Source organism: Electrophorus electricus, chromosome 20, assembly GCF_013358815.1.
Source record: "Electrophorus electricus isolate fEleEle1 chromosome 20, fEleEle1.pri, whole genome shotgun sequence".
NCBI classification, from domain to species: Eukaryota; Metazoa; Chordata; class Actinopteri; order Gymnotiformes; family Gymnotidae; genus Electrophorus; species Electrophorus electricus.
In genome coordinates, this window is record NC_049554.1 from 10,757,858 (window position 1) to 10,774,478 (window position 16,621).

The 16,621-nt window shown below is 40.9% G+C and overlaps 1 protein-coding gene across 2 annotated transcripts in view; it reads left to right on the plus strand.

Moving 5' to 3' along the window:
- Positions 1–16,621, plus strand: part of si:dkey-49n23.1 (semaphorin-3D) — a 44,742-nt gene that overhangs the window by 8,557 nt on the left and 19,564 nt on the right. For both annotated transcript variants that reach the window (XM_035520395.1, XM_035520394.1), the window contains exon 2: positions 7,652–7,849. In XM_035520395.1, coding sequence (XP_035376288.1) covers positions 7,711–7,849 — 139 coding nt within the window. In that variant the 5' untranslated portion in view covers positions 7,652–7,710. The remainder of the gene's footprint in view (positions 1–7,651; positions 7,850–16,621) is intronic.

The window sequence follows — 16,621 nt, forward strand, 5'->3', positions numbered from 1 at the left end:
TGTGGGATGACACATTGTTTTGTTCCCTCGCCCTTCTATTTTAATGTCAACTGTCTGGAATTGAGCACTGTGACATTCCAATCATGTGCTTGTCTTTTAAATATGAGGATTTCTTTTTTTTCCACCCAAACCTTTATCTGACTCCTATCTATTTCAATTTCCATCTCATTCAAGCAGTAATCCTCTTTAAAATATACAGACCACAGTGTCTGTTTATTTTAGTACGGTCAGAAGAAGAGAGCCTCAAGAGTTGATAATTTATAGTATCATTTAGCAGTATAAATGAATGGCAAACCCCAGCAGTCGGGTGTTAGTCAACAGCTTGCTTGTTTGGAACTTTTCCCCAGCTGACATGAGCTGCTGTTTTATGAATCCCAGGTTGCACCAGGGGTGCTTTGTAATGGCAGCCACAGGGATGTACACTATAGAGTGACGGTGGAAGAAAAAGGCCTTTCTTTTCCTCTAAGGCTTTGTGGCGACATAAGACGTCATTCCGGGGGCTTGTATGGGAATCATGCAGCTCGGACCATAGTGAATGCCCACCTCCCATCTTAAGAAAGTGAGATGTGTTGAAATTATACAATTAGTGGCTTGTATAGGGCCTGGATGCATAGGGGATTAAGGTTGAGATTGAGCAGAGATGTGAGAACTGTCACATGGCCACACTCTAAATCAGCACTGACACTGTGCATAGACCTACTTGCTGGATGACATGTTAACCAACTCTGCATTAGTCATGGATGTTTGCAGAAGTTTGCAGAAGCTGTTTGTATGACATTTAGGAACCTCAGCACCAGCTGTAAATCTGTTAGGTGTGTTGGTGCTTGTGGGCTGCATTTTTTTCTATCACATTCGTTCTTGATTCCTTAAATGGACAGCTGCACACAGTGTTCCTTAGCAATAAGTCAGAATCATATATATATATATATATATATATATATATATATATATATATATATATATATATATATATATATAAATAATAGTGTGTGTGTGTGTGTGTGTGTGTGTGTGTGTGTGTGTGTGTGTGTGTGTGTGTGACATTTAAATTGTAGTAAGTACACATTTTCCAGAGAAACAACATTTTGAACAGAGGTCTTTCATCAGCTTTGCAAGCAGAGTGCTTCTGAATCATCTGGAATCACATTTCACATCTCTAAGATTTTAAAAAGTTTTATTTGCATATCAGCCAACCCACAAATTATTACTGCCAGCATGTTATAAATATGCTTTTAATTTCCATGAAATATGCTTTTAGCTTCAGTTTAGCTGAAACTGTAGAATCTGAAACGATGCAGTGTTTGCTTGAGATGGAATAAGCCCAGTAATGTTTATCAAGCCACTCGAAAAATGTTACCAGGAGAATAATATAATCAATTATAATGTTATTATAATATGTCATGTTACACCAGATCACACATATAATATGTGTTGTTACACCAGCATCTTATTTAGAAAATGCGTGGAAAGCTTGATTAGGGAAGGGAGCATGAAGGATGGAACTAGCCTACCAGAGAATCTTCTTTGCATATTTTTGCATAACATGGAAACAGTTGTAATGTTATGGTATCTGACACTAAATATACCTTAAAACAATCTTAAATCTAAAGTATTTTTACAAAAGTAGTTAATGGGCAAACAATTGTTGTTGATCATGAATTAGACATTAGTTCATACTTTAGTGAGGCATTTGGTTTTAACATTGGCTATCATTGATTCCATATGTAATTTTAGAATTACATCATCCCTAAATGATTGAACATGCTTTTTGAATCTTAGCACGGTAAATGTCATTTTCATCTTCAAAATGTTTAGTAGTTCAGCTACTTCTATCCTGCTTTAACTCACACATCCGCAAGAACACACACATCCTGAGAAACATCTCTCATGCCTTTGTCTTATTGTCTCTTGCTGGTAAATCCCTGGCAACAACAAAGGTGTTAGGAATTGCTGGAATTTGGTCATCAACATGGAAGTGAGCAATCCGGACAATGGTCACTTGTGAAAATGACATGAATTGGTTTCGCCAGTGCTCCTCATTTTTATGAGGCAGGGAAGTTGGGGGGGGGGGGGCAATGAAAGCCACCCTTTTGCCTCTATGTGGATAGGTACAGGCTAAAATGTTTGCACTGCTACTTTTTAAAAATTGCGCTTTTTTCTATTACTAATGGAAGTACTTTAATTCATTTTAGTTAGAGCCACCTTGTCTGTTCAGACAATCAGATTCAGTTTGAGTACTGGCTTGTGATGATGGCCTTTTGTTTTAATCAGGTGCTTCTGCCATAGGAAGCTCCCCAAGAAATGCCACCGAAAATGTCTACTTTTGACTTAATAGCAGCTCCTGGATCTTTGCAAAGTTTAAACTTCTGAAGAGGACAGTAAATCTCTTTGTCTCCGTGGCCGCTCCATCTTGCCAGATGTGGGTGTCTGGAGGTGAGGAATCTCATATTTTGGTTGGCCTTTTGGCCTGGCATGTGAAGGAGGGGAGCCTCGTCCGGGCCGTTACTTGTGGACTCCACCCCAGAGCTGCACTGCCTTGTTGCTGTTTGTTATTGCCGGATGTCAGATCACCGAGCTGGTGGTGTGGGAGGACTGCTGCTTTTACCTATAACAAAGGAGACAAAGGCGCTTCAGAGCTGTCATGAAGAGGATTAGCAAAAAGAACATAGGCAATATCACAGAGGCTCCAAATGGCTATAGTGACCATACAGAACCTGGACACAGAACTAGTAATGTTCCATTCATAAATAAATAAGATACAGTATGAAGCATTTTGAGAGTTACTGTACGATAGAAATGACAGAATTGGGAAATGGGTTTAGTAGCTGCAACTCCTGCTGTCTGCTCAACTCACCTTCATCACGGTAGTCAGAGATGATGCACACAGCATGCAATCATGCAAAGAAAAAAACCCTCACCTATGTCTTAAAGGCATGGCATAAGCTTGGCTGTTACAAGAAGAGTCAAGAAGAGACAAAGATAAGTAAGGCCTCTACAGGCACTAGCTTTAAAACCCACTGTATTTCTTAATTTTCTTCCACTGGATTATGCTTATGGTGATGAGCGTATTTTGCTTATGGGAGTATTCCTGTGGTTGTTGACAGCTGAGGTGAATAGACATTCATCATATTCAGATGAAATATTTTTGTTATGTTTGTAACTTTGCATGCAGAGATTAGCAAGGGTTGAGGTTCTTAGCCTGATAACTCCAGTGCCTCCCCTTCTACATGGCAACATTTTAAATGTTCTCACCTTGTTCTTATCAAACCCATCACAGATATCCTGACTGCCCTGGAGCTTGGGGAAAATTTTAACCTTGTGCTGTCTACTCCTGGTGCTTACTATACACATGTATGGCGAACAGCTGTTTCAAAAAATCCTGTTCCTGTAAACATGTTCATGAAAATAACCCTGGCTAGAGTAAACCTTTAAAATGTCTAAGCCAAAGGGTTACTGATCATATTTATAGTGATGCAGTTTGAGCAGGGATAATTATTGGCATTTGTCTGGTGCCTCATCCTTTTTTCCATCAAGATGTGTTGCCATTGGCTGCCTGGAGGAATCGAACAGTTACCAGACCTCCCGTCTACTTGGTTTTGTCATTCTGCACCCAATGGAGCAACTGGCAGACATTCAGTGGTGCTCACAAATTCCATGTGTGCTGTGTATTCTTCGAGACAATTCCTAAAGAAAGCCAAAATTCGAAGGTCATCTGCTGACTGTTGTCCGGACCGATCAGGCAGCATAGACCTGCTTTGAGCTATTTTGGCCAGCTGGAGGGTGAAATACAGACCCTGTGTGCTAAAGGCCCGCTATAGAAACAGTGTTCCTTCCAAGTGCTTGCGTTTCGGCTTTGCTATGAAAAGAAGCACTTTGAATTAGTCTGTGTTTGCTCCTAAAGCTCTCCGGGATCCCCGTCCCGCCTGCTTTAATCCTCTGCCTTTGTGTGGGGCTAAGCGACGGCGCTGACTGCTTGTTCTCCGCCTGGTTGACTCTAGTGTTGCTCACTCACAGGGTGCCTACGGTTTTCACAACTCAAGACGGGATCCCAATATCTTAATTGCTTTATACCAGGACAGTAATTGCTCTATTTTTATTAAGTTAAATATATATGTACCTTGGTAATGGGAAGAGACTAATTTCTGAATTTTACATTTAGAACATCCTTCTTCCAAGACATTCACAGATCCATGCTTAATATTGAAAATCAGGCCCAAGAATGGCAATTTCTCATTTTCACATGTGCCAAACAACCAGCCTACCATCTTACCTGAAGTTTATATCTGAAATGACATCACCCAAATGCTACAGTTTCATCCAGTTACAGTTTTGTCCCACTCTGAAGAGCTCACTTTAAAATGACCCATTACATTCTTAGTTCACATAAAAATCCACCATCACACTAGCCATCGGATTTATTGCCCTCCCTCCGGGGAAGGTGGTGGTGTTAAATGTGTTGAGACATTTCTCAGTGATTCACAGCCACAGAAAACTGTGTTGTCCTGTCCAACTCTGTCCAATTGCTAGACTACCCAGCACAAGAGGGGAAGTACAGGTTTACATGCATTACGCTGACCCACACTGCGTTTAGCTTGGAACCAGCCAGCAGAATATGTATTTATTTATTTTTAAAAATACTTATGTAGTCTTTATTTTCTTGGAAGAGTTCAGTGTGCATTTTCCTCTTGAAATAGACCATGAGAGCTACGAGGGATTCTTGGCCAGGTTGTTCACATTGCTGTCACACGAACCACTGTCGTTTGCTTTCAAATGAGATGTTGTCAAAGATAGATCAAGCAAAGTTATCTAGTGCCTCCACTGCTCATGGTAATGAATTAGGGTAATTTTTCAGTTTGTAGCTCAGCAAACTGGAGATTGGAGCTTTAGTTGTTATCTGATTGGGCCGCCATTTGCTGTTGTTTTCTGATTGGGCCGCTGTTTGCTGCTGTCTTCTGATTGTTATCTGATTGGGCCGGCATATGTCAAAGGATCCTGGAGCCGTGATGTAGAACGCAGCCCAGGCTTGACCCTCTCAGCAGCCTCATCACATGGAAGTGCTGGAGTATTGGCTGCTTCCTCTTCCTGATGTGTGATGCCTTTCCCACAAGTTACATGTTTGTTTTCTTTCCTTGTATTCAAAAAGCCAATAGCCATCTTTTTGTCTGCATCACCACAGGAACTGAACTGAAGGCTTTATTTGATTTTCTCTGAGAGCTTTGCCAATTTTCATCAAAATCAAGTAAACTTACAACACTTTATTAAGTATAATTCCACTGATTATGACACTGATTATTTTCCCCATACTCAAAAAGTCAAATTTTAACAAATTACCACACTCTGTATTACTACTCTTGGCTACTTTGAGGTTGCATAATCATTTGAGTGTATGGAGCCACCACACTGAGTCTGTATTAGCTTTGCACCATTGAATGTAGGTGGCCAGCACATACAAGACAGCAAGCCAGAGGTCTGCATAGAGTCGTTAATGATGAGTGAAACCATGTTCCTTGTTCTTTATACAACAAGTTCAGTGAAGAAGTGAATCTCCCATTTTAATGGGAATATATAGGGTGTAATTTAAATACTTTCTTTCCTCCTAACTGGATTTTGTTGATGCTGACATGGGCATTACAAAAACAATTATTTAGCAAAATATATTTCCTGATGTCTTATTCTTCCTGATGTATTCTTTCTGCTAGTACTAGATGTAGGTGTTTTTTCAATAAGGTTTGCTTCTTTTACTAGAAAATACAAATTTTTTTTTCCAGTTAATTTGTGGGATTTTTTTCAATGGTTCTTAATTCCCGTCTGAGCCGAGCACATGCACTCCTGCCTCAGTCTTGTGTCTAGGCCTTGTAGAGCTGTAGTGGCCTTGTAGTGGGTCTAAGGTGTAACTCAGTGCTTATCATCTTACTGAGCTGCTATCGTAAAACTGTAATCTCTTCCATCCATCTGCATGATCCCAATTCATCACTCTGTGCACCAAACCAGGACATGCAGACACCATAACCATTGACTGATGGGACCCGGCAGGGTTTCATACCAAAACTTAAGTTCGTCATTCATTCAAAGTTAATGTTTGGCCCGAAGGCTTCTTGTTTGGGAGTGGCTAGTTTCTGCTTAAGATCCTGCTGCAAATTATTATGTTGAAGTAGTGCCTTAATTGGCATATATTCTGTGGTTGTGAAAGCTAGGATAAAAAGCTCCTATCTTCAGTTTGCATATGTTTAGCCCCAAGCTTTCGCTCGTGTTTATAACTCTCCCTAGGGGTCTTTGCAGTAGCACAAGTGGGCTCTGTGGTGCACTCCACAATAACCCCAGCATGGGAAAAGGCCTGGCATGCAAAGCTAGCACAAAGAGAACTACCCATTCAACGAGCTTGCCTATTTTTGGACTTTCTCGACATACACAGAGGAAGAAAATTGATAATGAGGTCAAACAAAATCCACCGTGTCTTGTTTTCCATTACAGTATCTATTTGTCCTATTTGTAGAGCCATTATAGGGTCCTTTGGAATGTTTGAGGTAACACAAGCAATTTGTTTATACAGCATGACCTCTGAAAGAAAACAAAGATCATGGCGGGCAGATTAGCCATGGGAACACTCCTCCAAACAATACCTCGTTTTCCGCCTCAGCATGACCAGTGTCCTGCAGAGGTCATACCCCAGGGCTGCGTTCGTGCACTCCGTGATTGGGTATCGACTTTCTGGCCATAGCGTTTGACCCTGACACTCGGAAGTACCTGCCACTGACTTTTGACACTAAAGGACTTCCTTGAACACCGCTGACCTCGGGGTAACGTCAAGCCACAGAGTGTGTTGTCACAGACCACGGTGCATGCTATGGCCAGAATGACCCCCCCCAGCTGAATCCGCTTAGGACTCTTCAGAAAACAAGATGGACATCCAAAGGTCCATTATGGCAGGAATGTCACATGGAGCTCTATTGAACCTTGTTGAGGCAAATCATTCTCCAGCTGAAGAGGAATGGGTCTTGTTTTTCCCCCTTGGCCTGGCCATTTGACAGTTCTGAGAACATTAAGTACCCTGCCGTGTTCTGCCCATAAATGGATGTGTGCTATGGAAAAAACTATAAACCGAGTGGTTAAATCCATTGCTTTATGCCTACTAGACATTTGAGAAAACAGTTAAGAAACCAAAAAGGTTCATGCTGTCTTAAATATTGTACAGGTCTATTGTGAGGTCCAAAAAGCTATTCAATGTCAAATGATAATCTATTTTTTTAATGGAAATAGCCTATTAAGAGGTGTGTCAATGATTTGTATATAATTGAAACAATAAGAATAAATCAGGTTGATGAATACAAATTTACCAAATTGCTGACATTTACATCCAAAGCAACTTACAATTATGACTGAGTACAACTTGAGGGTTAAGGGCCTTGCTAAGGTGCCAAACAGTGGCAATATGGCAGTGGTGGGGCTTGAACCAGCAACCTCCCAATTACAAGTCAAGTACCGTAACTACTGACCTATTGTTCAGTAAACATATACCATGAAACACAACTACATAACCATATACTTAAAATCATAGGTTGCCAGTGATTTCTACATTTTGCCTGAAAAAATATAAATGTTTGTGAACAATATTGTTAGATCTAAGATGCCTTTATTCATGTGTTCTCCACAGCAGCACAAGGGTAATGTGACAGAGGACACCTCCTGCATTTGTACCCGAGGGAACTGGAGATGAGGACTGTGGGAGTCTGGAGGACAGGGCACATCTGTGCACTGTTGGCTGCTTTGCTGCTCCAGTTGCTGCAGCCTGCTGTCGGAGGCAGCTGGGCCTGGAGCCAGAACGTGCCGCGCCTGCAAATCTCCCACGCAGGTTAGGGGCCATGAAAGTCTTCCACCTTGTTTTCACATACACTTTATTTTCCTCTTCCATTGTTTTTCTATATGACTGAGATTGTGTATTATTAGTGGTGTGTTGTGCAGATGTCCATCATGACAGATTTGTGTTCTAAGATGACCAGGGCTAGCCATGGCGGTTTATGTCTATGACTGTAGAAAGTTTGAGTGACTTGTGAGTTTGTGTTCCCTGGATGAATGACTTTATGTCCCATGCGACATGAAAAAAAGCATGTAGGAATTAGTTCCACCAGATAATTTTGTAGCTTTTCTAGTTAGATTGCTGAAATTGAATCAGAGTCTCTTAAAATCCTCTTTTTACTGCCCTACTGGGAATAATAACTATCCATGACTCACTGAAAGAAATCACTTAACAGACCTTACAAACACAAAATACTGTTATTCGTAGAGCATATTTTTAGGTCTTTATAAAGTGTCGTCAGAAGTCTTCCACAGCTTGCAGGTAATGACACGAAATTCTTTCCACCTTAGCATTCATGTGAGAGACATAAAGTCATATACAACTTTATATATCAATTCCTCTTTTGTGGCTGTTTAACACTCTGCAGTAGCAGCACTTAATAATGTCACTAGCTATAAGGCAGAGGCTCCAGAAAGTTTCATGTCCTTGTGTTAATGTAAGTCATTGAAGTCCCTCCTGAAAAAGCAGTGATGTATAAGACTTTGTCTATGCTGCCGTGCCAGGTTCATGTGCTTAATGAGGTGATCGCTATTAGCTATGGTGCTAACTGTCTTGCCTTATATCCGCCTGGCCGTTGGGACACCAACTGGTCAATGCCCTTATTAAGACACAGCACAAGAGGGAGCAGCTGTGCTGTTAACTCCTGTTTACCTAAAGTGGACTCAGCATTAGTGGTACTTCCATGTCATTATAGCCTACAGCAACATTTGCAATGTGTGGGTTTAAATGTGGCAGCATAAGAAAGTGTAAATTCTTTTCATGTAGTGTTTTTGCTAGTGTTACATGAAAAAAATAGAACTTATTTTTTGAGAAGTGGCTATACTCTTCTAAGGAATACTAATACAGACAGATCGAAAGACAGATAGATTAATCTCTTTCAAATACACAGAACAGACATTTATGCCTCTATGTTCTTTTTGTGAATGTTCTTTTTTTATGTTCTTTTTGTCTCTTGTGTGAATTTTTAAAAGAATTTACTAATATAAAGCCTCAACTCTTTCTTTTACATAGTCTTATCATCTCCATGAATGCAGGTGACAGTTACAGTCTCCATAAACCACAATTCCAGAGATAAACTCATCTCTCTGGTGATATTTCATTAGCTGTCCCACAGGGTGTCTGTCTGCTCATTCCCTCCACACTGGCACTCATCCCCAGAGCCCTCTCCTGTTATCAGCTCATCCCAGCCAGTCCCCGCCACTGACCTCTGGAACCTTCCGGGACCAACCAGGACTTGACTGGCTTCCTGACAGGAAAGTTCTGTACAGAAGAGGCGCCAGACAGACAGTGCTGAACTTTTTCTGTTACCATGAAGCTTCGCATTATCTCCAGCATACATACTGTATCATCTCTGAGGCGCCATCTATTTATGACACAAGAACAACAGTCCTCTGAAGTTTATCAGAGAGACACCAAACCTATACACTATTCATTAACAATGGCAGGTTACCCATGCAGGTATCTTTAGTGAGGCTGAACTCTGTTAGGGAGGAGGTGGTAATTCATTAGAGAAATAACAATAAGAAAAACAAAGAGCAGTTTTAAAAATATGCTGGATACAGTGCTTGCATGTAGAGGTTAACTGTCAAAGCTTCCTGTTTTAGAGGGTCAGTTGGTTTTTGTGCCCATGTGATAGTTCTAGCATTTATAGAAGATTCAGCAGAATAATCTTCACAAAGTTGCCAGGAAGAGTTCAGAACTTCATTTTACTGGAGGCCTGGTGCCAAGAGCAAAGCTCATTCTCCTAAGCTTGTTGACAGGAGTACACGGCCGCCATGCATATCTCTTTCTACACTCTCTGGGAGGAAAAGTCAGGTAGTGTCAGCACCGCAGCTGACATCAGATGATTGGAAAAGATGATTTTATTGTCTCTAAATGGAGCTGACACCCATGCTTGCTGCTTGCTTAACCCCTGAAGTCAAAACCCTGATGATAGACTGACATGGTATGGGTGTTCTAGTAACTCCTGGCATTATGTCCGGTACTTACCAGACTAATTCCCTGTCAGATATTCCTCTTGGTGAAGGACACTGATACCAGACTGGATGACAACAAATGTAAGCAGGCCTTCTCAGTGTGAAGGACATAATGTTTGTTCAGAAAAAGAGTGAGCTTCACAGTCATATTTATCATTCTGACAGAACTTCTGCACTTCTCAGAATCATGTGTCATGTGTCATAGAAATGTAGATTAAAGATATGTGAGGATATGAAGAAAGTATGAAGGAGGGATTCAAAACAACAACAAAAAAACGATTCCCTGAGAGCCCTTCAATACGATGAAAATGGCTTTATATCTATCACAAGAGAACATTCACGTGTTAATGAAATCGGATTAGACAGAGCTGTATGTCGGTTTGATGCTTGGATTCCTCAGGGTACACCTTCTTCTAAATGCATTGCCACATGTTACGTGCCTAGCCCTCTTAATGCTTTTGGGAAGCAGTTCCTGAGAGCAAGGCTGCTCTTGCCATGAGGTGTCATGGCGATGACCCCTGGCAGCGTGACATCTGTGCACATGGGGGATGGCTCTGTCCTCTGAGCTCTGGCAGGAGCTAATGAAGCCATCACGGCATGGATGCTGAGCAGAACCCGCAGCCTTTCTGAGGAATGCTGGTAATTAGATGATGAGTAGGGGGAAGCTTGCTTGCTCTGTGCCATGGGGACATATTTGCACCTTCCAGCATACCAAGGAAATACACAATTAGTTTAGGAAAGAAAGCTGCTGTGATCTACAGCACCATAGTGGTTATGTAGAATGTACCCTCAAGAGATTTTTTTCAAGAAGTTTTAAATATATTCTTTGGTCCTTATCTTCAATTGAACCTCACTCTAACCTATGAAAATCTCCTTTCTTAATTTCACTAAAGAAAAAATAACTATATTCTTTAAGCTCAAGCTTGCCCTTAGGGAGCGAGCACTGATCCCTTCTGTCACCATCTTGGTTCATTCTTCAAAGCCATACCCTTTAGATAGAACTTAAGTCACAGTCAAAGAAACCACTCTAGTCTCTTAATCTTACTCTTCATCTTCCTGACCACTTGTGATAAAAATGCCAAAGCCTTTTAGACTTTCAGTGATAAGAAATTCTGCTCAACTGTCAGTGACTGGGAATCTCAGCATGGGGTCTAGTTTGTCGTCAATCAGCAGCTGCATCTGTATTGTATCACGTGACTGGAGTCTGTCTCACACCGTCCCCTTTAAGGAAAGCGTGTGTGTGTGTCTGTGTGTGTGTCTGTGTGTGTGCGCGTTGACCAGAAGCACAGTATTTGTGGTACTTCATCGCTTAGGTTGTCCCTTAGTCTCTCCAGAAGTTGATGTGTTACAGAACCTTCAAGAATGTAATGGAGAAAAAAAAAGCCTGCTGAAGTTGCTGCCGCTCAAGCAGGGCAGCCTCTCATCACCATGGTGTGTCTGCCGAGATCCTTTACCTCCTGAAGCTCCATTATCCTTCTCTTCCCAGGGAGTCACAGGCGATGCTCCTCAGGAAAAACCTCAGTGTCACACAACTAAAAAGTTGTTAATTTAAATTGAACACATCATCGTAAAGTTGGAAGGAGTAAATAAGGGTTCTGATGTATTTGTGTGGTTTTTTTTTTGGTTTTTTTTTGGTGCAATCTGATAGCGGCATAAGTGGACTGAGGGCTAACGTGAGCGAGTTCATTGAGCTGCCCTTCTATATTTGTATTGGACAGTTGCTTTGTCAAGGAGTGCAACGACCCCCTGGAGGGTAGGACATGTGGACCCCCGGAGGTTAGGCAGTGCATGTGGTGGTGGAGAATGAGCTCACCATTAAATCAATGTGTTGTACTGCTTTTCAATGACGGCATCCAGCACATAAGTGCTGTTTGTTGCTTCGTTTTATACTGATTGAGAAGGTCCCTTCAGGGGTAGGAAAATATTACTCTGTCAAATGGAGGAATTATTTTGATGCTTTTTCCTCAAAAGAATAGTAATTACACAGGAACGTTGGTCACAGGCCTTCACACGCAACAGTATTTGGAGGGAACAGAAAACAGAACCACAATCTGATGGGCATCATGGGAGTTAACATAGGAGTCAAGCAATTGTTTTAGTTTAGGAAAAGTAGGCTATGCTATACTCATGGTATTGTATTTTAGTAGGCTAAGCTATACTTGTTGTATAGTATTTTAGTAGGCCATGCTATACTCCATGGTATTGTATTTTAGTAGGCTAAGCTGTACTTGTTGTAAAGTATTTTAGTAGGCCATGCTATACTCATGGTATTGTATCTTAGTAGGCTAAGCTATACTTGTATAGTATTTTAGTAGGCCATGGTATTGTATTTTAGCAGGCTAAGATATACTTGTTGTATAGTATTTTAGTAGGCTAAGCTATACTCATGGTATTGTATTTTAGTAGGCTAAGCTATACTTGTTGTATAGTATTTTAGTAGGCTATGCTATACTCATGGTATTGTATTTTAGTAGGCTAAGCTATACTCATGCTATAGTATTGTAACAAGAGTTACAGGTGGCTTGTCTCAACTGTTGTAGAGACTGATGGGAAAGGATGTGAAATATTTTTCATGCTGTTAAATGAAAGAAATGACACAGACATGCACCCCCACCCCCTCATATTATGCGCATACACAAACATAGGGTCAATCACAAGAACAACCTGATCTCAGGAAAAGGGTGATTACGGTTCGTGTGAAGTTCATACAAATTAGCTGTTGCCAGGTGATATTTACAGGAACAACTAAACCCCTTTCATTTCATTTTTAATAATAATGAAGAGAACCAGTTACTTTCTGAGCATTCACCTATCTTCCTTCTGTTGGACATAACATATAACATGAGAGATTGCAGCTTATGAAAGCAGATGAAATAACAAATTTTGAGAGCTCAATGAGCAAGAAATCTGCTAGCAGAGAGGAAGTTTACAGAATAGCCCCATTTTTGTTGTATTCCAAAAAAGACAAGGAAAAAATCTTCCACAAACCATTTTAATACAACTGACCAGCCTAGGTTATGTGTTCAGGAAAAATGGCAATTAAAAAAAAGCAATGAATGATTAAGGATTGTTATTATTAGGGGAAATACAGCACACTTTGTCCTTAACTGGGGTATGCACATGCGCACACACACACACACACACACACACACACACACACACACACACACACACATACATATTTCCCCTTGCACCATAACCCTGTATGCTTTTTCACACTTTCCCTTATCCCTCATTTTGTTCCAGCTCTGTCTGTCTGTCTGTCTGTTTGTCTGTCTGTCCTCAATTTCACCTCAGTTCCCCACTTTCTCCTCTTACTAAAGCCAAATGCCCTCAGCCACCCTCAGGCTTTCGTTTGACTCCTTAATAAGGACAAAACTATATTTTGACACAGTGTACTTCTTTATGGAGTTCTGCTTCCAAATTCATTTATTCTACCTCAACCATTTGAGTGCGATGCTCTTCTGACACCATTTCAGAAGTTTATAACAAAACATGGACATCAGAATGAAGGCTTTGTTACCTAAGATCAGAAACTCTGCAGTCCCTCATTTTACACATGGCCCCAAAAATACCCATTCCATAGCATTTGGTTTGATGTACCACAGTTTAGTCAAAGAGAAGTTTCTATTCTTTGTTAATGGAAGGAGAGGGAGAGAGAGAGAGAGAGAGGGAGGGAGGAATTACCTTAGTTCTTGTCATTCCCCCCCCCCCCCATTCTACTAATGATGCTGACCCTCAACACCACCTACAGTGGGGGCTTATGAGTACTTATGGATGCCACTGACCCTGGCAAAAGATCTCACAGTAAAATGGAATTTCTTCAACTCCTCCATCACGCCAAACAGGATTTCTGCATATTGTGAAAGGGAGGGGGAGGATGAATGGTGGTGAACCTCCCTTCAGTCTCCACAGAATGGCCTTGTCTTCGAATGGGTGCAGTATACTAACCAGAACTGAACTGGATCCAGCATTGTTAAATTACAATTAATTCAGCACTTGTTCTGTGACCACAGTGATGCATGCCCTGAAATGCAAGGACATTTTTGATTCTCTCCTGACAAGCCAGGTTGGTTTGCTTTCATTTGTTACATTTATGGCATTTAGCTGATGCTTTTATCCAAAAAAATGCTTACAATTATAACAGAGTACAACTTGAGCAACAGTGGCAGGGCTTGAACCAGCAACCTTCTGATTACAAGTCAAGTACCTTAACCACTTAGCTATACAAAACTGTTTGGATAAAAATGTGACTTTCCCAAATCTGAAAAGACACATTAATCAGAATTTGTATTAAATGTATTCAAGTTACAGAATTTAATGAAATATAGGACACTGCAAAACTACCCCCCCCCCCCCCCAGCTAAATATTGTTACTGCAAATATAAATGTAAGAAGAAGAATAAGTAACACATTGCCCAGGGGTTTTGATTTTTGATTTACTCTTTGTGTGTTTTCTACGTCCCATTTCAGTTTACGGGCCCCTTCTTTTTTCAAGAATGGAGCTTTTTGACTTGGGAATACACCCAACCTGCATACCACAGGGTTGGACAGGCTTCTTCCTAGAGCTGCTAAAGAAGGAGGAAACCCTGATGAGAGTTACATTTTCACTTCCACATATTTCCCCCTTGTCCTCCTTGAATAAACAGCTATCACAGAAATCAAACACGGATGCATCCTTTCACCGATATCCTCTGAAAGGGCGGAAGGTTGACTACATGATATGCAAGAAAATTACCTAACATCCCATACCTTCCTATCTATTCATCATCTCCATGACCACAGAAATGCATCTTCATAACTGTCTCACAGACCGTTTGCAAATCGTTATCTGAACCCATCAAGGGGATATTTAGGTCGGCTTATGTTGATACAGTAATTAGCATTTCGTCAGCTGCCATAGAGAATTACCCTTTGCTGTCAGTGTGGCTCAGGCTGTTATCATTGCAATGGAATGCTCCTGTAAGGCCTACCATTGCCCACACGACAAACCCAGCACTGTTGTTTAAACACCCTCGAGGTGAACGTAATCTCTCCTTTGGCATGTGGTCATAACTCAGTCGCCAGCTTTTATTGCCTCACGACTTTGTTTTCTTTTCTTTCCAGCTGCGCTAACATACATGTACACTGTTGTGTGGTACGACATGGTTGTGTTGCCCTCCTGTGAATGGCAGCTGCAAAACTTCAGTATGTGACATAACCAAAGTGGTTCCTGCTTCACTCCACAGTACCGATAACATGACAGCCCAGTCCTAGAGAAGCAGTCTGAAAGCATTTCATGCTATGTTGGTGCAAAACAATGCGCTGCTTTATGGCATAATGCCGCTGTTTATTCAGTGAAAGTCATCTGAGGCAATGAAAACATTGCAAGGGTGTTTTGTTATTAGTCTGTTTCTTAATGTTATCCAATAACCATGGCAGGAATGTTTATTAGACATGATGTATCAAGCAACGGGAACTGTGTCAAAAGGGGTATGCTTTCTTCCTTGACCTGACACTGACACTGACCCGATGCCGAACTTGCAGAATAAAATGTCTGTGGTATCTCTAAATCACGTTCTTTGTAATGTTATGACACTTCGTGTATTTTGACATCAAGGAATGCAGAGGCAAGAGGTTGAAAAGTGTGGTCGTCCTGTATCTGATCGCACAATTAAATTAATCTGCGGCAGCCTCAGGTCAGAAGTTCATCAAAGGATCGAACCTTTTCCTTGGCCAGATCTGATTCTACCTAGTTTTATTTAAAAAACAAGCAAAGTCAGGCAGAGTAAGGAAAAACAACTTCCCTCACCTACTTTCATAATAATGCTGTGAAAAATGGCTGTTTGAAAGCCACTACTTCAACATTTTAATGGTAAACACTTTCCTTAATCAGGAAGATCTAGGGACGTCTAGCCTGCATGTGAGTTTTTGCAGTTTGTAGAGTCTGCCAGACACCCTGAGCTTCAGTCAAATTCCAGATGTCCACGTCAAAGAAGTTTAATCTGACATTTCACTAGTTGGAGATGACGTTTTGTTGGGAGTGGGGTATGTAAAAGTAAAAAATCTGTAGAAGTATGAAATGTGTCATCCCTCTGAAAGGCATTTGTATAAAATGTTTATACATATGTAAAAATAAAATGTTTTTATTAAATGTTTATACAAGTTACTCATTACATGATTACTTCAATTTGTTGATTCATGCTTGATTAACTTGATATGGGACTGTGCCTTGAGTCATTACAACATATGGCAATGGTAACCCTTAGAAAAACAGTCTCCAGTGTCAAGCAGAAAACAAAACCTTTATGAAAAAGGCTGGAAAACTTGCCAGACTTAAGATGTTTACATGGAATTTTTCCCTACGCAAATTGCATTCTTGCATCCCTTCATATGAGGGGGACAGCCTGACCGTAAAGAGAGCAGCTGCAATCAACAAACCACACTGCCTGCAGTAAAAACTCACTGGCACGGTTTGAGTGTTCAGACAGCTAGACAGCCTTGCACACCCTGACAAAAGTGGAACTCATGAAGTCCTAGCCCTATTCTGTCCTTCTCAACCTACATAATTAATGCCAGTGATCCAGTTTAT